The sequence below is a fragment of the Rattus norvegicus genome, chromosome 18 (assembly GCF_036323735.1).
Source record: "Rattus norvegicus strain BN/NHsdMcwi chromosome 18, GRCr8, whole genome shotgun sequence".
NCBI classification, from domain to species: domain Eukaryota; kingdom Metazoa; phylum Chordata; class Mammalia; order Rodentia; family Muridae; genus Rattus; species Rattus norvegicus.
Window position 1 is genome coordinate 70,789,261 of NC_086036.1, and position 27,187 is coordinate 70,816,447.

Here is a 27,187-nt window from a genome sequence, read left to right on the forward strand (position 1 = left end):
TGTGTAACTCCCTAACCAGCGAAGACTTTGCTCCACCACTGCGGCCAGCAGGCCTGATTTTCTGCTTGCCATTCTGCTAGTGATCAAGGACGGCCCTCAGAGGAAACGGTACAGAAAAGCCTCAGAGCCCAAGTTCACTCAGCCTGTAGCCCTCGCCTTGATCCCATCTTTCTTTAACTAACACAGGCACACCCAGGGGCCCGTGAACTTGAGAGACTACAGGGATCTTGATCTCATTGGCTCCGAATGCCAAAGTTGAGTCATGTGTCTGCTGCCTGGTGCTAATTAGTTGAAATGCCCAATAAATGTTGGTTCAGCCGAAGTATGAATAAAAGGAAAAGGAAATGCCAACGATGTGAACTTCAGAAGGTGTGGTGAAATAAGCAGGACCCATCAGTACCTCGTCGGGGAGGGCAGCAGTCCCAGCCTGATCTACGGTCCCCTCTCTAGGGAACAGGTATGCCACAATGGCATGAGACAGCTCCTGAGGCAAAGACTTGTCACTAAGGTTCAACAAGGCCAAGCAGCTGCCAACCTTCCACACAGAACCTGTCTTCCCTGATGCTGGACCAAGCCAGCACCCACCTAGCAACAGTGAGAGCAGCCCAGAGTGTACAGGGGCTGTGGGCATTCCAGTGCTCACACAGCAACCCGGACTCGGCTTCCTGAGGTGGCAACAGAGGTTTGCAGTTAGAATCATCAGCAGGAGCTTCGACAGTGCACAGGCCTCTCTGGGAGAAGTCCCGGATGTTAGGGGAGACAGGATAAGCCCAGCGAGCAAGCTCCTCCTGGGGCTCAAGGCTGAGGTCTTCCATCCAGTGGGTCTTCAGCAGTAACGTTCCTCCATGTATATGGACAGTAGGGTGTGGGTGTGGACATCAGGACTTCTTGGGCCCTCAGGCCAGCTCCACAAAGGGACTAGAAGGAACCGTGTGAATCCAATGTTAGGTCACTCACCAGCAAGTGGACAAACCAAGGTACATCTACCAAGATTTGAACAAGAGCTAGTGTTCTGCTATGGACAGGCTAATTTATTGACTTGGCCTTAGGAAGATAAAAAAGGTCCCCCTCCCCCTCCATGAGAAACACGCATAGGCTGTCCAGGCTGCTAGGTGCACATGGTATAGAGTTGATCCATTTATGTGCTTTGGACCACACACACACACACACACACACACACACACACACACACACACACACACAAAGGGAATTATCAAACTTCTCTATCTACAAGACTCCACTGTGGCAGGAAGGGAATAAGGCTGAATCAAGAGATCTGAATTCTATTCTCAACTACAGGAAGTCTCTGAGCTTTAGTCTCCTTATTGGTGAACAAGTTCATGTCAGGAGAGAGAAAGCTGATGGCAATGCATGTGACCAAAGACACCAGGACTTCCTAGTGCTCCTTCACTGCTTGGGTTCCTGTTGTTTTCTGGGTCTTGGAGAGGAAAGAAAGGGCTGACTTGTTTCCCAAAAAGAAAAAAGCCTGAGCCAACTTGTGCATAAGCTGGAGCATTCTAGAACAGAAACGGTAAGGGATCGAACCTTATCCCTTACATAAGTCCTTGTACGGTTTACTGTCTATCAATTAAATTAACATATACAGAAGCACTTTGAAAGAGGAAAAATTAAATACAAACAAAAAAGGATTGAGGTAAGGAAAGGAGCCTGCACCAGGCTGCACCCCTTAATGGGGGATGGGGTCAGTCTTCAGACCCCACAAGTCTGTAACTGCTAAGTGCAGGGTCTGCTGATAATCCTTTACAGAAGTGTGGCTACCTTTACAGAAGCCACATCAGCTGGGGGTGCGGTCAGGCCCACTGGGTTGGCAGATGGCCAATCACAGGGGATCCCTGAGCATGGCTTAACTAAGAACTGGTACCTAAACAGAGGCCGGTGCTTCATCCGAGCAGGTGAAAGCCCTCTACCGAAATGAGCAGGCTTTAAGTATAAAAAACCCATCACACACCAGGCAATCTTGGGGGGAGATACTGCCTCTCCCCATGCCTCGGTTCCCTCAATGTCCACAGAGACATGAACACCTGCCTCCTGAGGTAGTCAATAAAATTAAACCATTCTGTAAATCACTGGAGGCCACATGCTGTGTGTCCAACATTCCACTGCAGGATTAGCATCCAGTGCTCCGCCGAAGGCAAGGGGCAGGAAGCGCAAGTGGCTAGAGAGAGAGCCTCCCTCCTCTCCAGAGGGTGTTCTGACTTAGATGGCATAAGACAGGCTCCATGGAAGATCCCATTACCATACACTACGACATGGGCTTTCCTCCCCCTGAGGTCATGTGGTTCCACGCCAAGCAACGTGATGCTACGCAGGAGAGGCTCTCCATGTCACTTGACTCTACACGCAAGCATTTGTATAACTCAAATTGGGCAAGAATTAGGACACTGACATGAGCTCATACCAACCTGGGTTCCAGGAAATCTTATAAATGGGGTATATCTTGCCTTCTCACCCTACCACCTACTCCAGCCTAGTGGCAGAGAGGCTAGGAAACCAGACTTCTCCCCAGCCCTGCTCGCCACAGAAAGTACCACCCTACAAGGAGGGGTATGGACACCGGTGCTGGGGGTAGGGGGTTAACTACATGTACAGTGAGCACAGAGAGAATAAGACAGAGGGAGGGGCAGAGAGACAGACACACTCCCCTGAGGCCTCATGGTTTGGCTTCGGTGTTTGTGTTTGTCTCTCACCCTCCACCACATGAGTTTTTTTGTTTTTTGTTTTTTTTTTAAAGAGAGTCCATCGGTGGCCATGGGCAAGTGGAGCATAGGAAGTGCTAGTTACCTGGTTTAGTTTTTCACTCTACAGTCATTCTGACACTTGTAAAACCACAGCTCCTGGCCAGGGGAGATGCTATTCTTCATAGGGTCTTGAACGCAAAATGCCACTCTAAGAGAAAAGAGAAGCGACTGTTGTTAGACAGAACTCTAGACAGTGCTTTCCGGATTCAGCATATACGGGAAAGAGACTTTCAGTGTGCTGCGTCCACTCCAGAGTCTTCAGAGCGGCCCATCAATCCCTGCTCCAGGACCACCCATCGCCCCTGCAGGACTGCCCACCCATTACACAGGACTGCCCATCACTGCCGCAGGACTGAAACTGCTCTAGGGTTTTGAAATGAATGGTCAGTCTTCCCACCATACTTGAGGTCCCTCCGGGACAGTGCTATGAACTATCCACTGACGGGAGCCTTCGGAACTCAACTCCACACCAAAAGCAAAGGTCTGGACTGGAGAGATTACTCAACAGTTAAGAGCACAAGCTGCTCCGTGAAGACAGGTTTCTGTCTTTGGCATCCAGGTCAAGTGGCTCATAGCCACCTGTCACTCCAGCCCCAGAGAATCCAATGTCGTCTTGTGAACTTTGTGAGTACCCACGCTCATGTGCACACACCTACACACACATGCATACAATTTAAAATTTAAATTTTAACTCTTAGAAAACGTGTTCAGCACACGGACAGCCCAAAGCATCAGGAGGAATCAAAAGCCTAATAATCCTCGTTTCACAATAGTCTGTGGCTGCACCACAACAGTAGCCTTGGCAGTGTGATTACCACACTGATGACCAGCACGATTGGTCATTTCATCCTGGTGCTGAGACAGGGGAAAAAAAAGACATACTCTAGACCTTTCCTGGGGAGTTTAAGCACCTCTGGGCCTACGTGCTTATAAACTTATAAAAGAGGATAGCTTATCTCACGCAGGATCAGAAAATGTGAGTTAATACACTGCCCAAAAGACCCGTCCCCATCTCACAGAATGGCAACAGTGTCCCACTGTGGGCGAGGAAGCAAAAGAGGGAAGTTGTGACTAGAGACAAGATAGAAAACGGATCCAACCGCTCTGGAGAGCTAATTATCGATAAACTACATCTAAGGTTACTGGATAAATTCCACAGACATCTGAATGCTTAAGAGCAATGTATAAAACAGTAGGTCCAATCCTGGAAAACTTAGGTGCCTCTGAAACAACTCTACATGCTGCTAATGGGTAGAAACAGAAGTAGTAATGGGCGTAAAAATATAAAGGGAGGAAACACCTTACCGTTAGTTAACGTAAAATTTCCCTTTCCCTCTGGTTTAAAAGAAGGGAGGACATGAGCAGAGGAAGGATACAGAATTGACTCCAGTGTTTCTGTGACAGATACCTGAACATAATTTGGGAAATTGCTTGCATTTATTAAGTCTCGATAGTGAGTGTTTACTATGTCTGAAACGTTTTATTATAATAGTTGTGTTTCTGCTACGGCGCCCGTCAGCACAGGCTGCACGTAAGAGTGTGGGGGAGTAGGACAGGTACAGATATGCAGGATACAGGCTGGGTACTCATCACTCCCCACTCAAAACATCGCCAATCCAGGTCCCTACTCTAGACATGCTAAGGAAGGACTCACTCCCCTTGCTGCCAGCATGGCCAAGGACAATAGACACAGAAAGAATTGTGGAGACAATGTCAGAGGAAAGACAAAAAAGAGACAGGCAGCTTCCTCCAACCCAAAGCCAGTGACAGGTGGTCACTTATGCTGAGGGAAGAAAACGGCTCTCTCTGCTTCCTCTGCTGAGGAAGCTCTCTGGGGCTTCACTGCCTTCGAGCCCTCCTTGGCAGAGTTAGGGCGCAGTGACAAGAGTTGACATATAAAGATCTGGTATAGTGTTCAAAGAAATGAGACGTGGTCAGCCAACACAGCATAGAGCTCTCCGCTAGTGGAAACTACAACCCCAACTGGGACTTGGAGGCTCTTAAGGAGACACAACAATGTTCTGAAAAGTGAGGTCTGGATCGGAAGGTTCCATAGGAGATGTCACATGTGGACCCAGTTGCTCCAATCTGCCCCTCAATGCAGCACACCCAGAGAGCCCTGTCCAGGGAAAGTCCACCTCCTCAAGGCTGGCACAGGACTTGGCATACAGAACGAGTCCTGAACTCCAGGGCCCTTGCCCATCCCCCTCCCTCCTGAGGGCTGTGATCAGGACATAAGACGTATAACAGTTTGTTTCCAGAAGCCCTTATCTGGGAGTCATAGTCCTTGCACAGTTAGCTGAGGTTTCTCTGGCAAAGAGAGCCCAAGTGCTCTCCTCACCCACAGACCAACAAGGGCAGGAACACTTACTTTCGCTGGGTTTCCCCAGACTTGACACGGATTCGTCGGATGTGCAGCTCCCTCGAGGGGCTGCTGGGTTGTGACAGGTAGCTACGAAACTCATTCCACAGGTTGTACCAGGAACTGGATACTCCCTCCCAGGTAAGTCTGATCTTGAAGAGATCACCCAAGTACTCCTCAGTGTAGACCAGGAAGGTGTTTGTGGCATTCAGCTCAATCTTCTCCACGCTGCAAGGTGAGGGCGAGGCTTATCTCACTCCCCTCCCCCATGTGGGAAACTGCCCACCTCACACCCTCCATGTCCCCACTCCACCGGACCATGCACCATGACATGACCATGAAGCTGAGTTGTGCTCCACAGGACAAATAACTCTGCCCAAAGAGCCCGACTTCTTATCAAAACCATTCCTGAGCAGCTCTCTCCCTTTGTGCCACTAACTCCTAAGAGACAGTACCAAGGAAGGACAGAAAAGAGAAAATGCTAAGTCACCTCCCTGATGCAAGCATGCTGTCCCTCAGCTCAGAGGCTACAGTCTCACTTTCTCCCTCCCTTCCGCCTCCTCCTCTCCCAGTTTGCATGGGCTGCCTTGCCACATCAAGCTAGCAATCGTAGATGGTCTAACCTTGTCTTCCAGCAGGGCTGGAACCTTACAAGTATGACCCTAGTGGCCTTCCTTCCTTTCTTATTCCTTACGATTCGCTCGATGACCAGGTCCCACTGTATTTTCAGGCTGGTCAGGAACTCCCAAGTTTCCTGCCACAGCCTTGCTGGGATTACGGGCTGCACGGCCACACCTGGCTCTGAGATTCCTTCACAATGCCAACACCCCTTGGCAGGGGGACGCTTTGCACGTGGTGGGAATTGAACCAATCTCTACAGTCGTCTACGCAGTCCTCCCACAGATGATCACCACAGAAGACCCAGGGATGATATTACAGAGTTCAAACCCCTAAAGCCTCCGCTCGGATGTCAGGCGTGGCCTCAGATGAAGCTCCAGCAGTTTCTCACACAGCTGAATCATCTCAGGTGCTTCCCTCCCTGAAGCCCTCTGAGTCAAGGACTTGAAGGAGAACACACAGTAGAAGAGAGGAAAGAGAAGACACAGATGCCAGCTAGAACCGCCCCCACTCCTCCCCCAGGCAAGCTGGCTTGACTCTCCTGCCCGTCTCAACCTCAGGCTAAGTCGTGAATCAGAGTTGCCCGGAACGCTCACACTTACATCTCCAAGGGCAGGTTCTGGGAGTCTGCGTTGCTACCATACAGGGTAATGTAGAGGTCGGGCTGGATGTCTCCGCTGTTCTTGTAAGAGAACATGTGAACTTTCAGCTGATAATGGTAAACTGCAGAGACAAGAACGGAGGCCTCGGTGAGCCTTGCTTGCATCACGAGAGTCAGACGGCACACTGACTTTTAGAGACAAACATCCTGCTGGCCCAGGCTAGTCTCAGCCTGGCTCCGGTCTCGCTCTATCTAAAAGCATAAGAAATCACTGAAGAGGTAACCTGACCTTGGCGGGCAGCTGCACAAAGACTCGGAGTGATTTCTTTTCTACTGTGTGACACTGGACCAAGGACAGAAGTATAAGCCTCTCCGAGTCTCAAGGTCTTCCTGTATTAAGGGCTGTTTTGCAAACCATTGTAAAGAGGTTTATAAAAGTAGAAAACATTGCTTCAACCATCTGTGTGCGTTGTTTCACAGCTACGGAACGTGAACGTGCTTTAAAAAACTAAACGCAGGGTAGAACTTCAAGATATTGATACAGATGATTATGGGGTAGTGGTGTCACGAAAGGGTCCTAGCCCTGGGTTTCCAAGGAGCCACTCTACTAGGGCATGCATAACATGATCTGATTTGCAATAACTGGCTACAGCTAAGTAGACCACAGCCTCCCTGGGCTGCAGCTACACGTTCTGCTTTGCGGGAAAATATAAAGGAAGAGAAAGGCTAAGGGGCACTTGGGAGCCGGAAGGTGAGTTACCTCTGAAAGGCATGCCCGCCCGGGTTTTTAAATACATCTTGCTATTCCTCTTCTTTCTCATTTTCTTAGCATTGTAGCCAATGTTGTTACAACGGTTCTTCCTGCAGCTGAGACAAATGCCCCTTTTGAAGCGGTTGGGGTCCGTGCACTGGAAAGCGAAGCTCGGCTTGTCCTGATTCACCAGAGAATCGACAAAGAGGTGTACGGCTCGCTCGTGCTCACATTTCACCATCTCTGAGATTGCTGAGGAAACACAGGACAGAGGACACAGGGGATGAGCCATTTCTGGGTGATTCCACCGCTCAGTAATCAATACACACACACTCAGCGGTCTGTGACTCTTAGCACAGGCTCAATGGTATTCCAAGCTCCTAGTAAGAGGCAGAGGGATTGAAGACCACTCCAACCGTGTAACTGTCCACTCCATGAGAGAAGGCCACAGCATTGACTCCAAGAAATAGAGAGAAGAGAGTTCACACACTGAGAGTGATCTGGATCCCACAGGACCCGTATTTTGAAGGGATGGACATCAACAGGAGGCTGTCCACCAGGAGCGGTGGCACGTGCCTTTATTCCCAACACTCCAAGGTGGAAGACAGGAAAGCCTCTGCGAGTTCGAAGCCAGCCTGTTCTACATAGCAAGCTCCAGTACAACAGAGACTACATAGAGACCCTGTCTCAAAAAAACAAAACAAAACAAAACATTAAAACAGAAAGGAGGGGGATGAGGAGAGGGGGGAAGGGGAAGAAGAGGAGGAGGAAAATCGAGTGTCAAAGGGCAACCATGTGGTAGAGTCACTGAGCTCTAACAGCTGTCTGAATAGAAATACTAGACATAAATGCTGGGCATGGTGGCACATATCTTTAACTCAGAAGGCAGTGGGAGGCAAATCTCTGTAAGTTTGGATCCAGCCTGGTCTACATATCAAGTTCCAGGCCAGCCAGGGCTACATAGTAAAACCCTGTCTCAAGCAAAAAAAGAAAATTAATCAGTATCGACTGTGATTTGGAAGCGGGTGAATGCTGTTAACAGGCAAGCGATGTGCCTCACCACTGTGGAAAGAGACAGGAGTGATCAATTGAACTCCGCTAGCTCCACTCACAGCTTGGGCTGACTCACACGATGGACAGAGCGGATCAAACACGAGACAGATGCGTACGAACTCACTTCCATACGCGAAAGATCCCATGACATCGTTGAATCCGCAGCCGGGCTGGAAGTCACCACCATTGGGATAGATGTCAATGTGACCCACGGGCATCCGAATCCCAATGCTCAAGCCAAAAGACAGCGTGTAGGTATGCAGGACATCCACAAAGTCCGCATCGTCCGGGGACAGCCTCCTGTTGATGTCCACCCCTTCAAACATGGGTCCGGCGGGATCCAATCCTGCAGCAGAGAAGGCCAAAGCGAACTTGGTCAGAAGCATCAAGGCGTTGAGCCTTGACGTAGAGCCCGAGGATGCTGAGTGGAGATGCTCTCTAAGCCCAGTAGCCAAATCCTAATGTAGCTGGCCTGGAACAAAAAATAGAAGCCCTTAGGTGGTTGATGGAGATGCTAGCACCAGAATTAAGTCCTAGAATCATAGAACCAGCTTTTCTTCCCTGAAGCCCCCACATGTCCCAGTGCCTCAGTCAACCTGCTACACTAACCACAAGGTTTACTTCAGCTCTGGAGGAGCACGGGGAGTAAAAACTAGCACCGGTCTAGAACACGCTCAGCTCCTGGCCCAAGCCATCCATCCATCCCAGTCATCTGGCTCTAGGCACCTCCCACAGCAGAACTCTCTCTGCCCCAGATTGGTTGGCTCCTACTTTGACTCATTTCTCCCCCTTCCTTTATGGTCAGGGCCCAGGCCCAGGTTTGGATGATCAGAACAAAAGCATCTCTAAAACGCACCACAGTGAGAGACTAAAAGCCAGGGCCTCGGTATGCCTCTTGTTTTGCAGCCACAGTAAAAACAAGACTCTTCACCTCCCCACCTTCCGTGTTGAACATGAAAGATGCTCTACTCGGGAAGCCGTTTCTCCCACTCTGGGCTGCTCAGATCATATGAGGAAACTTGCTGAAAAGATTCTACCATGTAGCTCTCAAACAAACAAACAAACAAACAACACTAGAAAGACACTATCCAAGCAAACGGTCATCAGCACAAAGGTGCATCAGGAGGGAACTGGTCAAGTGCACACAACAGGGTGAGACTTGAAACTGTCTTCTCATTCTGAGCTATACAAACACAGCAACATTGTTTAAAAGAAAGGGAGAGGGGTTGGGGATTTAGCTCAGTGGTAGAGCGCTTGCCTAGCAAGCGCAAGGCCCTGAGTTCAGTCCCCAGCTCCGAAAAAAAGAGAAGGAAAAAAAAAGAAAAAGAAAGGGAGCCCCCTCCCCAAAGCATAAATGTAGAATTTCTGGGTTCCTGGTCCCCAGAGAGTTCAATGGGGAGGGTTGGCATAAATTGGCTCTCCAGATGACCCTGAAGTCATGGCTTGTGGTCCAGACACTGAGAATTTTCCCTATTCTTCAGGACCATACATGAAGTGGGACCTCGGGCCTCAATTTATATATAGCCCGTGTAGAAAAATTTAAGAGCTTAAGAACGTGTCTGTGTTCTTTTTTTTAATTATTTATTAATTATTTTATAAGTACACTGTTGCTGTCTTCAGACACACCGGAAGAGGGCATCGGATCCCCTTACAGATGGTTGTGAGCCACCATGTGGTTGCTGGGATTTGAACTCAGGGCCTCTGGAAGAGCAGTCAGTGCTCTTAACCACTGAGCCATCTCTCCAACCCCGTCTGTGTTCTTTATTATCAGGCTGTGATCATATACGAGCTGGATTTGTCCCAACCAGAAAGCTGGTTGCTCCATGGATGAAAGGAAAGTGTGGAGAGAATTAAGCAGTGAAATACATGGGTCCTATTTCATCCTGAACAATGTTGGACCCCAGGAAGTGCTTCTGTCACTGAGAAAACATTTTGTTGATTTCAGAAATTTTTGATTATGGCGCTTGTGGGTAGGAGAACTAGCAGCATCTACTGAGGACAGGCCAGAGATACAGATAAACATCCTACTGTGTGCCACATGGCCCTGACACACACACACACACGCACATGCACACACACACACACACACACACACACACACACACACACACAATCTCCAGGAGCCCCACAGAAAAGCACTTCCCACACTGAGAGACCCTAGTCTAGAGATACCAAGGCCTGGAGGTAATAAGGCCAAAATCTGTGTCATTTGTTTTGTGTTGTTTATTTAGACAAGAGCCTGGGGAGCTGGCAGAATGCTAATCAGTGCCACATGCAGCAGCCCCCATGCCTGAAAGCAGGCCCTTCCCTCTACCCTCTCTGCAGCGGGGAACTGGCCTCTGTCCAGTTGCACGCCCCACACTCTTGTAGAACTCACTATGTAAACCTCACTGGTCCTGAACTCTCGGAGATCTACCTGTTTCTGCTGGGATTAGAGCGAGCGTCACAGCACCCAGCAAATCCACGTCTTAGAGAGAGGCAATAGGCAATGGAACCGCGTTCCCCAGATCCAGTACAAGGAAATGTCGAGTTCACAGGGATGCGCATGAGAGGGTAACTTTAGGACAAGGACTCCTTGCTCACAGAAACATGTGGAGGCTAAAACCAGAAAGTTAGAGACATTTGGATGATTTTATGGGTGACCACGGCAGAAAGGGGTCCCAGGCAACTTAGGGCTCAACCCTAGCCCAGGACCAAAAGAAAGATGGTGTGAAAGTGTGTCCTTTCCAGGATAGTCCACAATGTCCTGTTTGATAGGCTGCAAGGCCACAGAATGACACAGAAGCTTCTCCCTGCCTCTCACCATGTGCACCGAAGGGGAAAAGAAAGAAGAGGAACATTATGCTTTGCAACCAATACAAGAGAGGGGCTCTTTGCTTGGTGCAAACAAAGGTCCCCACCAGACAGGCAACTCCATAGAAACGAAGCTGGGCTGGAGGAATGCCGACAGCTGAGGGGGCCTCACAGGCCAGTGTGGGGCCTTCACCTACCCAGACTGAGGCAGCTCCCTGCTCGGACTGTGTGACACACATCCCTGGCCCACGAGCCAAGGCAGAAAGTGACATGATCTATTTTTTATTATATATTTTAATCTATACTTTTAGATAGTCGCTAAGGGCAGGCCCTGCAATCTAGTAACCTGGCCTGAATCCCAGATCGACTACTTAATATTGTGCAAGATATTGGGCTCATTGTTTAATCATCCGGTCTTCCTTCCCCCATCTGTGAAAGCTGCAAGGTTACTGTGTGGCTTGGAGATAACATGGAGGAAGTACCATACATTTGAGGATCGGATGTTAAACAGCGCCTATCCTATAGCCTTCCCAGGAGTCATACATACCTCAGTCATACCCTTAAAGGAATCTACCTGCTTGGTTCTTGCTGATTCAGTTAGGAATGCATGACCTCTCCCCTCCCCACCACAGATTGCTGTCTGAAGCTGGGGAAGGTTAAACTCCTGCAAAACCACACCCTCAAGCCAGGCAAGCCTGGGACTCAAATCTCTTATAGGCCCCGAGCTACCTGTGGTCTCTGCACGGTGGTATCACTGCCCCGAGAACCACACACAAGCTGTGGTCGTCTCCAACCTCTTAGCGCTCAGGACTACATGAGAAGAGACAAGACAGGCTACCCCCATCAGATACCTACACCAGTATGTGGCACGAGACTGGACAGAGGCCAGGTCCCTGCTCCACAGAGAGGTTGGAGGGAAGGGCCTGCTCCGGGGACAAGGGCTGCTGCATGTGGCACTGATGAACACCCTGCCAGCTCCCCAGCTGGTCACAGACAGGAGGCCCTCTCCTCAGCTGCCACCACCCAAACAAGCAAAAAGCTGAACGGAAAAGCTCTCTTGCTGGCCCTATCTCTCCTCAGACTAGGAACCTGGAAAAACAAAAGCCTTGGTTTGTCCTTCCTACCAAGGACACACTTGGCCTTGATCCTGGTAGAGACTACACGTGTGCACAGTTTGTCCCCGGCTGGAACACTGGAGAATGGCCACACAATCACAGCCTCCTTTGGACAGTTCAAGCCCCGATACACTACAAGTCAGGAAGAAGAGCTCTCGAGGTATGCTGGATGGAATCACTGGCTCTAAAGGAGTTTGTAAGCATGTCTATGTGTGTACCCATTAGATGCTGTGTGTGCCCCTACTAGACTGTGTGTGTATCTATTAATCGGTATGTGTGCACACCCGCTAGACTCTGTATCTTTTAGACTCTGTGTGTGCAACTATTAGACTCTGTGTGTACCTATTAGTCTGTGTGTGCACACCTGTTAGACTCTGTGTGTACCTACTAATCTCTGTGTGCATTAGATCCTGTGTGCACCTACTAATCTCCGTGTGCACACCTGTTAGACTCCTTTCCACTTGCATACTGTCTTAAACTGAAAGAACTACAGGGAAAGCTGGTCATACCTTTTCTTCTAGGTGCCCTCTGTGACTTAAATGTATTCTCCCTACAAAATTCACAGACAGAAAAAGAAATCCCAAATCCATGGTAATTTGGAGGTGAGATGTTTGAGAGCCAATTAGCATCAGGAAAAAAGTCATCAGGGTAAGGTTCCCAACCTGATTCTGTTGGAGCTTCTAAAAATAACTTATTTTCATTTTATTTTATGTGCAATGATGGGAGGATGTCAGATCCCTTGGAACTGGAATTACGGTTCTGGAGACAGTCGTGAGCTGCATGTGGGTTGCTAGGAATTGAATCTGGGTCCTTTGGAAGAATAGACAGTACTCTTTTTTTTTTTTTTTGGTTCTTTTTTTCGGAGCTGGGGACCGAACCCAGGGCCTTGCGCTTCCTAGGTAAGCGCTCTACCACTGAGCTAAATCCCCAGCCCCCTAGACAATACTCTTAACCACTGAGCCATCTCCCCAACCCTGATTCTCATGGTCTTATAAGAGAAAGAATGACCTATATAAGCACAAGTGTTCTGGTTAATCATGAGATACCGTCTGCCATGTAATCATGCAGCAAACAGATGCCAGGGAGAAAAAAAAAAACCTCCTATTATAAGTCATCTAGTCTGTGCCATTCAGTTATAGCAACAGAAAGCAATCTAAGACTTCATCCTTAGTACATTAGAGATGAGAAGGGAGCTAGGGATAAATACCTGTAAATGAGTGCTGGAAGGAGAAAGAGGGTCAGGGCAACAGATTCACCAACGTTAGTGTAAAGGAAGCTCTCTTGTGTACCTGACAGACGGCCCTCCAAAAACTGCATAAAGGATCTTTGACATTCTCCCTAATTGGCAAATAATTTAGTCCAAATTCAAGCATTAAAAGTTCAATTTTCACTAGACTATGCGGGGAGGGTGGCAATGGGGGGAGGTTTGGGAGGGGAACACCCATAAGGAAGGGGAGGGGGGAGGGTGATGTCTGTCCGGAAACCGGGAAAGGGAATAACACTTGAAATGTATATAAGAAATACTCAAGATAATAAAAAAAAAAAAAAAAAAGAACATTAATAACGGGGTTGGGGATTTAGCTCAGTGGTAGAGCACTTGCCTAGCAAGCACAAGGCCCTGGGTTCGGTCCCCAGCTCCGGAAAAAAAAAAAAAAAGAAAAAAGAAAAAAAAAAGAACATTAATAACAACCTGTAAATACACAGAGTGGAATCTTAAAAAAAAAAAAAAAAAAAAAAGTTCAATTTTCAATACAGGGGGAAAAAAAACATTTTCTATTGAGTACCTGGATACCAGTATCAGAAAAGTCTCTTTAATTACCAAATTCAAGCACTCGTACTGCACAGGTAACTGTCACTGATAAAGAAACAACCTTAACCCTGGAAAGGAGGTGTCAGAGGCAGGACTCAGAGTAGACTCTGCCACTCGCGCCCTTTCTCAACTCTCTGGAATCTCAAGGGTGGAAACCAAAGCCCAACACTCAGAAGCTTGGAAGCCAGGGAGGGCCCTTTGGCGCCTGCTCTGGAGTTCTTAGCTATTTGGCCCTGAGCAAGTTTTCTCACCTCTGCCTGTCTCCTCTCCTCCTGGACTAGACCAGTGGTTTCCAAACTATGTTCCCTATTATCAGAGACCTTGGTATTTCCCTACCTTGAATTTCTCCCAAGAAGGAGAAAGTCAGAAAGGCATGGCTAATACAGCCCATATATACATGTGGAAGGGCACAGCTAACACAACTCATATATATATACATATATATATATGTATGTATGTATATATATACACACTTACATACATATATACACATATATGCATACATATATACATATATTCATATACACACATATATAATATATACAGATAAACATACTTATACATATGCATACATATATGCATAAACAAATATACACATATATACATACATATACACATAAACATACTTATGCATATACATACATATACATATATATACATACACACACACATATATATACCTATACATACACACACACATATATACATATATACACACATACACACACATATATATACATATACACACATATATGGTGGAAGCAGATCTTACCAGTGATCCTGCCCACTGTTCCCTTCACAAAGTTGCCAGCGTATCCAGCCACGTGTGCTCCCAGGCTGTAGCCAATCAAGTGAACATCCCCAAGAGAAAACTCTCCCTTCTCCTGCAGAAAATCATCAAAGAGTATGAGCTAAAGAGGGAGGGTAATCCTGAGGCTCCAGGATCACCAACAATTAAACAAGCCCATCGTGAGAAAGAAGGGCTGTAGGAGTCATAGGCATAGGACTCCCTGCATCACCAGTGTTGCAGCATGCAATGTGGATGGTCCACCAGGGAGGGGCAGAGGGTTCTAAAGGCCTCAGTGTGGCTCTTGAAATGCCAAGGGGGTGGGATGGAAGATGTGACTATGGGCGAGAGGCCTGACCTTTCCTCTGCAAGCAAAGAACGGTTTCCTTCCTTTGGGGCAGAATTTGGAGGACACATCATCAGTGTAGAGGTAAAAGACACCATACCTACTGCCGACCAAAGTGCCAGCCATGACTGCAGTGAACTTCGTCCTGCCTATATCCTCGGAATTTGACCGCTACTCTACCTCCAAGAGCTTTTGATTCCTCATCTTAAGCTACCTGAGGGACAACATATTGGAGCTCAGGTATCCATCTCTGACCTGTGGCTCAGAAAACACTCTCTAAAGTTTGTAGAGCAAAGAAATACTGCTTGAAAATCTTATCCAGGATGCTGCCAGGACTCATAAGATTCCCAGGTGAGAGGAGAGCCAGGCAGGAAATGCTCAACCCCTGTTAAGTCTACCAGTCTCAGGCAAGCAGTTAGCTTATAAAAAGTAAGTCAAGACCTCAAGATCTGTTTATTTAGCTCAGTGGTAGAGCGCTTGCCTAGGAAGCGCAAGGCCCTGGGTTTGGTCCCCAGCTCCGAGAAAAAGAACCAAAAGAAAAAGATCTGTTTGCACATGCTATTTCAAACAATACAGTGGCTGCTCTATTTGAAGCGGCCTTCTTGCCATCCCACAGCAGTCACCCTCTAAAGGGAAGAGCATCTTTCTTTTGCTCCTTCAGATTGAGAGCCGGCCCCGAGCTCCTGGCCACTCTCAACCACCCTAAGATCAGGAGCTCATCTCCCTCTCCCGCAAGGCAATTTTTTCAAATAGCAAATAAAGTAACAGAAGAATCCAGAGATCTATCAATAATTAAAAGTCCCCGATGTGGGCTTTGAAGCAGTTCACGAGGTGCTTTCATTTAGCAAACTGTAATGCCAGAGATTTCAATCTCCCTCGAAGTTCACAGTAACAGCATGTGCTCTGTTTCCTAAGGAAAAATGTTGTGGGAGGAGCCTCCCTTTCATCTCCGCTTACCTGCAGCCAGTTTAGCATCCCAGCCACTCTACGTCCCACCACTCTGGTGTTACTGACGGCATCTATGTACAGCTGGTGAGCCAGGGGCAGCCAGTCAACCACCACTACGTTTGCCTCTTTCTCTCTCGTCTGCAGGGCTGACACGAGTTTATGCAGCCAGCTTTCAAACATGCCACTCATCTGCCAAGAGAACAGAATGATTAGCTTCCTTTTAACTCTTCCTTCTGGATCTCATTAACCCCATGATCCTCTCCCCATCCTCCACATAGGCTGCTGAGGAAATGAGGATTCGAACGTGTGCAAGTCAGCCGGAGGCAGAAAGGCTTGAAGCTTCTCCCCACCCCACCCCCGCTCCCCACCAATGCTCTGCATGGCTCCAGTTTCCCACCAAAATGCTCACAGCCCCTGTGCTGTGCTCTACTGTCTTGCGCTCTCTTACACGGGTATTGGTAGTGAGTGAATAATGGTGTGGCGTTAGTCTGAATCCCTCTATCTGTCAGGCAAGTGGCCTGGTCCATCCTTCAAGGAGCTGGAGAAGGTTGCCTTGGAGAATGAGCTCCCCCTCCCACACCCACCCCGAGATGCAGGGAGGCACTGTCACTTATGCAAACACCAAGTTAACAAATGATCCCTTCCCATAACCCATCTCTGCCATCCTCTTGACCCCAGAGTAAGGAAAACCCACCCCTGGAATCCCAAATTAGAACTCAGAACACATTTTCCCACAGAAGCAGCACTATACAGGGTGACTAGAAGCACACGTACATTATCAAATAAATAGATTTTTTTTTCCCTGTGATTAGCCTGGGAACCCAAACACTATTTACAACTTCCTTGTATGGGGAACTACCATTCCTGGTTCCAAACACATTACAAAAGAACTTTCTGGAATGCTCTCCCTCCGTAAGCTCCAGGCAGTTAGTATTTGCATTTTTGACAGGAGGACCTTAGAGAAATTCAAGTGTGAGATTCCACCCGTGTCCCGAGGGATGAAGACGGACAGACAGACAGATCCTCAGTCTTCTCTTCATTCACTTTAGGAAAGAAGACTACTAGCATCCCAACTCCCAAGCCAACTGCTGACAGTGGATCTAAAGACCCAGCAAGAATGTAACGGATATGAATTTCTCATGATTAAGCGGAAGAACGTCCCCTCCCAATTAGTCCAGGCAGAAACCTGTTCACTTAATAGCGCCATTTTCCTACAGACTGTCATTATATGAATGAACAAATCCCTCGCTGGCCAAGAGTTTCTGAAGCCGAGTGTTAAAGCCCTTTTTTGTGGAAGTTTGTCATGGGCCTTTCAATGGGAATTGCTCAGCTAGGGCACATAAAGAGACCAGTGCCTTTAAACGGGGCCTTCTCTATGCAAACAGGAGGGCAGCATGCCAACAGAAGCCAGCCAACCAGGCCAGCTGGGCCCTCCAATTCTCTGAGCCAGTTACTTGCTTCAGTTCGGCTCTGCTCTTGGAGTAGGAAGGGCCCCCTCCAGGCGGTGGTTGGCCAACGTAATTAAGCATAATTAGAGCCCCTTCATAGCTAGAGGAGTTGGGCTGCTGGCCTCAAGAGAACCGCTTTCTGAAAGCCCACTGCATGCCTGCCCTAAATGCCACCCTGCCGAGCCCAGATTACCCCCTCTGAGAAGTACCCATTACATTCTTCACAGCTGTCTGAAATACAAGCAGCCCACAAGGAAAGGGGGGAGAGGATTTGGGATCTGCGAGCAGCACTATTCTTTTTAATTGACCAAAACAAAAGGAATCAAATCTTCTAGAAAGCTGCAGAGCCCCCTCCTGGGCTCACCGTCCATCCATGAATGATGAAGAAGGTTTTGGCTGTCATGTTGAAGCCACAGTTTTCTAAGAGTTTGCTGTCACCAAGGGAGAGATTACACCCTTCGTGCTCTGGGTCCTTAGAAGTGCGGATGTTAAAAGTCACCGAGGGTTTGGTGGTAATGGTAACTGGTACTCCGGTGGGTTTATGGTGCTCATCTGGGAAGAAAGAACAGGGTGATTGGAGTAGTGAGATCGAGTTCAATCCTGAGCAAATTCCTTTTCATTTGGGTTTTACTTTTTTTTTTTTTTCCCCCGGAGCTGGAGACCGAACCCAGGGCCTTGCGCTTGCTAGGCAAGTGCTCTACCACTGAGCTAAATCCCCAACCCCTTGGGTTTTACTTTTTACACCTACTGAGTGTTTCCTCTTCGCCTCCTAAGGGACTCTGAAATTATCATAAATCTGATATCCCAACTATCTTCAGTGAGTATTAATTAGTCATTTGAACTAAATTCTGTGGCTCAGAAGTAGCTATCTTTCTTACTTTTCTTTATTTTTTCCCTACCAAACTGATTTTCCCTCCCTTCCCTCCCTCAAATTCCTACCTTTGGAGTGTGGGTTCTCTTTTCCTGAAATCCTTAGGGCCAGTTGAGTCAAGAATTTAGAAATTTTCAGATTAAAAAAAAATGTTTATGGCCAGGCACGATGGTATGTGTCTGCAATACCAGCACCCCAGAGGCAGGACTGGGTGGGGGCAGGATGACTGTGTATTCTAGGCTAGCAGGAGCTAGAGAGAGAGTTCCAGGTCCCTTGGAATCTGTCCTCATCCAATATTCTCTCTCTCTCTCTCTCTCTCTCTCTCTCTGGCCTGTTGGCTCACACCTGTTCAAATTACTTCATAATGACTAATCTCAGTACTTGGGAGGCTAAAGCAAAAGGATTACTAGTTTGAAACCAACATGAGCAGCACAGTGAAATCCAGTCAGCCAGGGATTTATGTGGCAAAACTGGGGGAGGGAGAGGGGTTGGCAAGGAGTGACAGCGACATCAAGGGAGGAGGCAAGCATTGAGAAACATATCGCATATTGCAGGGCAGCCCCAGTAGAGTCTGAGGTATCCCCCATGGATCAAGTGTACTAACACTTTTCTGCAGAGAAACATAGGACAACTCACACTCTAGAGAGAAAAAATACAAAGACCACAAGTAGCTCTCTCTCGGGGTTTGCTGCCACAGGACCTGAGAGCATATCAGGTTCTTGCCATACAAGTTCCCAGGTTCCAAGTTTTGAGAGGTTTGGGATTATATTGATCCACTGTACAAAGGGCTTTCCCTGACATTCCCATTGCGATCTAACACTTACTTCAAAGACCTTACACATTCTCAGGGCTCTCTGCAGGAGCAACAGGCACCAGTTTGTTACTCCAATAGCAGAAGCCACGGGAAAATGCCTCAGAGCAGCAAAGCTGCCCCTTCCAGCTCTCTGTCACATACACTGCTGTCCTTTCCTGCTCCCAGGACGTGGCACCGACGGCCACGTGACACTATCACTTAAGACAGTCACTAACTGGCCCACACTGTGGCTCCTCCATCCACCCTAGTAAACCTCTCTTGATAGTGGATTAGGAAAGAAGAGTGTACTCAGCTGTTACCCAGAAATCTCAGGGAGATATCAAATGAGCATCCCGGAGCCTAATTTCACCAAGAGTTAAGAAACGGAAGGATGAGGCAGTTCTTCTTTTTTTTTTTTTTTTCTTTTTCTTTTTTTTCCGGAGCTGGGGACCAAACCCAGGGCCTTGCGCTTGCTAGGCAAGCGCTCTACCACTAAGCTAAATCCCCAACCCGATGAGCCAGTTCTTATATGTAGCACAAGACTGTCGTCCCAGCTACTTTGAGGCTGAGGGCAGGATGACAGCAAGACCGGAGACCTGCCTGAGGTACAGAGTGAACGGAAGGCAAATCTGAACGATTTAGCCAGTCCTGGTTTCCAATTCTTAAAAAATAACAAGCACTCATAGTTAGTTGTAAGGGACCAGGGGTGCAGCTCTGTAGCACAGGGTGTTTGGTACATGCAAGGCCACGGATTTAATCTCCAGAATCTAAATGATACACAAGGGAAACAGTAATGAAACTCAAGACAGTCAACAGCCTGCCTGGCGTGCACAAGACACTGAGTTTGAGGCTCAGCACCACACAAACCAGGTGTGGTGGCACATGCTCGTGAGTTTGAGGCCAGCCAGGGCTACATGAGACATTGTCCCCCCACCCCCACCCCCATCCCTAAGGGAAAAACAAAACAGGGAAGAGGGCAGAGAAACGATAGCCATGGAGACACAAGGCGCTGGGGACATATGCCAGACGAAAGAGGGACAAAATCCAAAAAAGCACAGCTAAAGACACATGACCCGAACACGGGTTCACCGTCATGAAATTAAAGCCCCAACTGGCAGAAATTTGAGCTACCAATTCTGTCCTCCAACCTGGATAACCATTCTCACAGAGAGCAGATGGGGTAGCTTAGGGAAAAGGGGGAGCTGTTGGCCTCCCAAGAGAGCTGAAGCTAACCCCAAACATAGACAAGGAGGACCACCCTGATTCCTGGCTTGCTCTGACCTCACCCCACTGCAATCCAGCTTGGTTCCTACAACTTAAGGACTGGTCACTTTGGCTTCTGGGCCTTCGTGGTGGTTCTTCACCCAGATGACCCTCTCGGTTTCTTGCTCAGGGGTCAAGTTCTAGATAAGGTTCTCCCTGACCGCTCATGGTAAAATGTACGCCCCCCACCCGCTAACCCCCAACCTGATGGCAGCACTTTAAACCTCCCTCAGCTTTGCTTCCCTCCCTCACTCCTGAATAGCTTTTGCCTACATTAGTTTGAAAGGCTGAGATTAGATCCCACAAGGATAGGGACTGCCATCTATTCTGTTCCTTGCTGTCTTCCTCCCACCATCAACAGTCTCTGGTACTGGGATGCAGGGATAACTTTTCAAAGGAATGGCACCATCCCCCTAGTCAGAACCACCGAACACAGAAAGTTGAAAGAACTTCAGATGCCACCCACCTCAAGTCACCCTTCATGCTAACACTAGCTAGGAGAAGCTACCTTCCCCCCCCCGCCCCCCAGCCCCTTCCAAATTAAGCTCCCAGGTACCGATAAACTAACGTGGACTCCTAGCTCCTGGCTCTATATCTGCAGATTAACTGAAATGATAGGTCTTGGCTTGGGTGCTCTGGGGCCCTGCACTGACACTGGCTCTGGATGACCCCGCCCTCACTCCGCCCGCCCGCCCTTGCAGGTTGCCTCCGGTCCAAGAGTTCTATACCGAACCAAAGAAGCCAAGAGCAAGACGCTAGAAGAATGGGGGAGAGGGGAGAGGAAGGACGATTTATTCCGGGAGGATGTCACAGACCAGGTGTTCTCTACAAGCCATTATTCATCTGAGACTCTCCACGCCACCTCCACCGTAACTTCCAAAACACCTAAGCGCTGATGAAGGGGGGCAGGGGGAGAGGCACCGGAAGTTAGAGCGCTTTCTAAGAATCCTCTAGCCTCACCAACCTCCAAAGACAAGACACGGTTTAAAACATGATATAATTTAAGCGCGGCTAGAAGGCAGCTCAGCTAGCCGGACTGCGCTATCAATGGGATGGGAAGGAAGCAAAGAGAGGGCTCCAGCCCACGCACTCTGCTCGCCCGCAGCCTCCAGGACGGCTTGCTAACGGATGCTCTTCTCCGAAAGGCCAGGGCAAGTGGCCTCCGAGACCGAGGAGGAGAACACAGACAATGCAGTGGGGAAGGATTTCGTTGGGATGTAGAAGCACTGACGAAGGGTCCGCAGGACGGTAAGGGCCCAGCGCAGAAAAGAAGTGAGAAGAATAATAATAAAAATAAATGCACATTACCTCGCAGCGACCCCTGGGGACGTAAGGTTGTGAGACTTCCCGCCGGGAAGCAACAATAGAGGCTCCAGAAGCCGAGCAGGAAAACCGGGTCTCGCATCCTTCCCCGCCACGCCCCCTCCTCTCAAGCAGGTTTTTTTTTGGTTTGGGGTTTTGTTTTGTTTTGAAGCCACTAAAACCTCCTGAGCCTAGAAGTGGACAGGCCGGGTCCCGGCCAGAAGGTGATGGGGTGGGCAGCGGGAGCAGAAGTTACAACCTGGAAGGTTGGTAGCGCTGCGAGCGGCGAGGGGGAAAGGGAGCGGGTGGAGGGACACGCTGCCCAGCTCGACCTGTCCTCGCCCGGACCTGCAGTGAAGCCGGGACTCGCCGCTGTCACACCGCGAACTCCAGGAGAGGTACTTTTTAAAAGTATTCTAGTCATCTGACCCATCGCCAGATGGATATTTGCATAATTTATTCCCGTCTCGGGACTCTGATTGGTCACACCTTCACTGACGCCCGAACCGAGAACTCCCCAAAGTTTGAATGAAAGTACCACACACCCCACCACGTGGACGCCCGCAGGGATAAACTAGCGACACTGCGGTCCCGCTGCACGGGCTGCTGAGTTGCTAGCCTCCCCGGCTTCCCTTCCTATCCGTGAACCCTCAGATCCTCCACTTGCTCCTGGATCCAGCAAAGGGATAGTTCTCCAAAATGGTACTCCCTCTGGAGAAGAGATCCCCGGAGACAAGATGGGGGAGCCAGCAGTGCTGGGGTGGTCCCTCCGCACCCAGAACTGAGGGTGGGGATGGGGGAAAGCCACCTAGTCGTTCGCTCCATCTTTCTCTAGAACAGCTTTGGCCCCAGGTGCTAGCAGCATGATGGCAGATCCAGGAGCTGTGGACTGGGGTCTGCATTTTAGGGTTACACATACCCCACCTCAAAGACCTCGTTTCATTACTAGCTGCCACACTCGGGACAAGCCTCCCGACGTGTACAAGGCCATTCCCTCACCCCTTAATGTAAGGGGATAACAGTTCCTGAGGCTTAGGGATCGTGAGCTAATTGGCTCGCTCGCCTAGGAGAGCGCTTAAGGCGGGTAGGCGCTCTGTTGTCTCTGGGGAGTACCACACGCAGGTGAACCCAGAAAGGGTCTAAGACATGTGTCCCAACCTCTCCCAGCTTCCCGGTGTGTGAAATGAAGCATCCTCCTGTCAAGTTTCCATCCTTTCCTCCCTCTTTAATCTGGATCCTGTATCTAGGGGCCACAAACGGACGAAACTGTAATCCGGAGTCTGTACAGAGTTCCTGAGTCTGGGGCGGTGACCGAGGCAATGCACCTCCCAGCCAGTGGAGACCCTGAGCGCCCGGCCAACTGGAACCCGCGCCGCCTCGGGGCTGCGCGTCACCATCCACTCTTAACAGCTAGGGAAAACTGCTTCACTGGCCACACCCTAGACGGAGAACCCCTCCAGTAGCCCCGCAACCCTTCCTCCCTAGAGTGAGCGTTCCAGCTGGAGGGACCCGTGTGAAAAAAAAAAAAAAAAAAAAAAACCGGCCCTAGCGAGTAAGTCCTGTTCCGTGACTCTGGCTGCCAGACAGCACACTTCGTGGCTCATGTGAGCTGTCACCGATTAACAAGAAGTAGATTGGCTTTATCTTTTGAGAGTAAGATTCAGTGTGATCGATTTGTGGGAAGGTTGATATCACCTCCAGTGTCCCTCCCACTGGCCCTTTCCCTTGGCAAACTAAGAGCACAAGGCAGGTGTCACCTGCACTTAACAGATAGAAACCGGCACCAGACTGGCTGCTTCTTTGGAGGAAGTCTCCGTCTGTCTTTACTGCCCTAGGTTGGCCTTGGCCAACTGTCCTCTAGATAGGAGCCTTTGGCAAGCTTTACTAGCTGAATCTTTATAGCCAAAATCAAGGGCTAGCCTGTGGTTGATAAATAAATAAATAGGTAGGTTTTGTTTTCATTAGTTGGGGACAACCACGGTGAAAGGATAGCAGGAGCGCAGAAATCTCCCAGCAGCCTTCTCCAAGCCCCCTTTCTCTTTCTGCATTTCGGCCATTGTCTCGAGCAGTATGCAGGGTGTGTCTTGGAGACCTTTGTCACAGAAGAGACCACGAGGGAGGAGTAGGTATCCCTGCTTATTTTGCCCGGTGAGACAAACAAACAACAAAAACAAAAAGGTTCAGCAAAAAAAATTTTTTTTTAATTGAAAAGGCTGTGAAACCTTTAACGTTTCGTCGCTAGTTGTTTAGAGCGCCCACCGGTGTCCGCATGTTAAAACACAATGTGAGATGTTAAAACACAATGTGAGACGTTTCAAAGGACCTACTGAGGTTACAACCACGGCATTAGAGTGCACAGTATCAGTTGTCGTTCGTTCCTCATACATTTCAGGGGAGTTTTCAGCTGAACTAGTCTCATTAGGAACTTCCGTTGGGCTCCAGCCACGATTACAAGAGTTACCATGGTAAAGGATTCTAGACATTTACTTGGGGCAGCCAGCGTCTGAAGACCTTTCTTGTGGTAAAGAAATGAATCCCCTCGTATTCTAAGACCCATCTTCCAAAGCAGGCACTAACGCCAGCCTCCCTCACATGGGTACCCAAGTGCACCTAATGAACAGACTAAACCAGTGAGGTTCGCATCATTCCTTCGTGCCGGTTGGTTAGAGCGCCCTCCTGTGTCTCCACATTAAAACAACGGGAGACGTTTCAAAGTTCGAAAGGCGGTTACAATCAAGGTATCCATAAAGAGCCAGTTCTACTTACCTGATGCAGCGTGGAGAGTCGCCAGTAGATGAGTGTGCAGAGAACTCTGGGCTTGCCACCTTCAAGCTGAGCCCTTCAAGCTGGGTTGCTCTGCTCTGAGGGTTCCAAATGCTACTCAGTGCCCCAGTAGTATCCAGAGCCGTTTACATTACTTACAACAAAGAAAATGACTCAACTGGTGTTTGTGGAGCAGCTACTTAGAGACAGAGGGACTCAGAGTGGTCCAGACGCCATCCTTGCCTCCTATAGCTACAATCTTGATCTATAGGTGCCCAGAAATTTCCATTACAGCTGTATTAATTAACTCCGGTATTAGCCCTGAAAACAGCTTGATTTTTTTTTTTTTTTTTTTTTTTTTTTTGCTGTTCTACAAGTCCGGGATGAGTAAAGCAACATTTTCCAGTTCTACTGAAAGCCCTTTATAGCCCTCAGTGTGTACTTACATAGCATAGAGAGCCCTAGTGTCTCTTCTACCAACCATCCTAATCCCACAATAGATCCTACCCTAGAGACCTCAACAAAACAGCCACCTCCCAAAGGCCCTATCCCCTAAAACCGTCACACCGGGGGCTTCAACATATGAATGGGGGGAGCATGATTTAGTACAAAGAGTCGTGTATATAATCTTACATTTATTTTCTAGTAGCCATATTATAAAAGTAAAAAAGAAACACACGAAATTTGGGGGTTTTTTTCTTTTTTTTTTTTTTCGGAGCTGGGGATCGAACCCAGGGCCTTGCGCTTCCTAGGCAAGCGCTCTACCACTGAGCTAAATCCCCAACCCCCCGAAATTTGTTTTAGCAATATATTTTATTCCAGTACACCCAAAATATTATTTCAAAATTGTTTCAAGGGCTGGAGAGAGCACTCAGTCAGTCACTGCCTACCTTGGAAATATGAGAACGCAGGTTCAATCGCTAGCACCTCCCTAAAAGTTGGATCGTGCAGTGTGAACATGCGATCCCAGTAGTGGGGAGGTGAACACAGGAGAATCTCTGGGACTCTCACTCTCTGGTCAAATCAGCAGCTCTGAGTTCAGTGAGAAACTCCTATCTCAGAATATAAAGAACAATAGAGGAGAACACCTGACGCTGACATCTGATGTTCCCACCATGCACACATACGCACATGTGTGCACACATACGCACACACACACTATTTCAACATGGTGCCAATATGAAAATCATTAATGAAACATTAAAAACTCTTCTTTTGAAATACAGGCTAGCCATGCTTCAAGCGCTCAACAGTTAATGTCTCCCGTGTTAGATAGTACAGTTCTATGCTATCAAAACTAAACCCAATCTTAGAGATTCGCCAAGTATGCCATCTCCCTTTACAGATAGAGAGTGGAATGGACAGCAAGCCAGAATTGCTAGGTGAAGAGGCAGAGGTGGACCCAGGCATGGTAATCCCTGTACTTAGAAAGCTGAGGCAAGAGGAGCCTTCGTTCAAGGCTAGCCTGGGATACATAGTAAATTTCAAGGCAGCCTGAGCTCCATAGGGAGGCACCATCTTACAAATAAAGAGAAGAGAGAAAGGAGGAAAAGGTGGTAGTGAGCCAGGGCAAGCAGACTTTGCAGAAAACCTGGAGCAAAGCTATACCATTGGCTTGTAACAAAGAAAATTGCCTGGAGAAACAGCTCAGAGGCCAAGAGCACTGACTGTTCAGAGAACCTGGGGTTCAATTCCCAGCATCCACATGGGAGATCACAGCTGGCTGTAACTCCAGCTCTAGGGATCCTACACTCTCACACAGACACCCATGCAGGCAAAACACTGATGAAATGAAAAGAAACTAAAAGAAAAAGAAAGCTCACAAACATGACCCCATCGAATATTATACACTTAGCATTGTGCTAGAGGCTGTAAGACGCTCGAACGCGATAACAATCTGTGTGGCTTACTCGGAGTTCAGAGAAAAACTCACGCACAAGGAGCTGGTAGGAAAGACCATGGGTGAAGCCAAGGCTCTCAGAGACCTTGATAGATGGGCTTATTCCCCACCTCCTGGCTGGGCTCTTCCTACATTATTTATTGCCTGCAGAATTTGGAATGCGAGCGCTAAAGCTAGGTCGGGAGACTGGCATTCGAGCGATAAACAGCTTGGCACTCCCCCTCCACAAAGTAAGGCCACAAGCTTCCAACCACTGAGGTTCCATCAGCAACAACACTTTGTAAAGAGATGAACTGGTAAACTGGCTCGAGAAGATCCAGTGCCCGACCCCAGGGTGTTTACATAGACTAAATGTGGAAAAACTGAGTAAAGCAAGCTGAGTCTGAGTCTGGCTTTTTTTTTTTTTTTTTTTTTTTTTAAACAGCACTATTTCTCAGGAGCATTCGTTTACTTGCAGCCATCGTATGATCTCAGCTTTGAGATCAGGAACCTTACTGTAGTCGACAACCCCTGTACGAAAGACCTCAAGGGTAGCATCATCCCATCTCATGTCACGTCACGCCACATACGTCACGTCACACGTCACGTTGCGTCACGACCCTCCTTTCTCTGCTTCTTTTCGCTCGGTCTTTTCTGTTTCTCTGTACCCAGCTCAGTGCTAGCACTTTGGTCCGCAAAACTCACTTCCGTTTGTAACTATGCATCATTTGTCTGGCTACTTGAGTAATGCCCATCCCCCTCCTGGGAGAAGTTGCACGAAAGCAGCAGTTGGGTTTGGTTCTGCTTCTGATTTCCACAGATTCCCAACACAAAGCCTGACACACGAAGAGAGCTCATTTAATATTCGCTGAATGATTCTGCAAATGAAATATATTGTGAGTCTCCAAGACAGGAAGAGATTATT

The 27,187-nt window shown here is 48.4% G+C and overlaps 1 protein-coding gene and 1 non-coding gene across 2 annotated transcripts; both read right to left on the reverse strand.

The window, feature by feature from the left end:
• Positions 1-816: 816 nt before the first annotated feature.
• On the reverse strand, positions 817-21,999 carry Lipg (lipase G, endothelial type). The gene is made up of 10 exons (NM_001012741.2): positions 21,627-21,999; positions 17,756-17,943; positions 15,953-16,132; positions 14,635-14,746; positions 8,269-8,490; positions 7,101-7,343; positions 6,342-6,462; positions 5,131-5,349; positions 2,803-2,907; positions 817-918 (listed from the first exon to the last, which is right to left on the reverse strand). Exons 1-9 carry the CDS (start codon positions 21,721-21,723, stop codon positions 2,808-2,810), a joined length of 1,482 nt encoding a protein of 493 aa, NP_001012759.1. The 5' UTR covers positions 21,724-21,999; the 3' UTR covers positions 817-918; positions 2,803-2,807.
• A 3,094-nt stretch (positions 22,000-25,093) lies between these two features.
• On the reverse strand, positions 25,094-25,176 carry Trnap-agg92 (transfer RNA proline (anticodon AGG) 92). The gene has a single exon. It is a non-coding gene; the product is annotated as a tRNA-Pro (tRNA).
• Between the last annotated feature and the right edge of the window lie 2,011 nt (positions 25,177-27,187).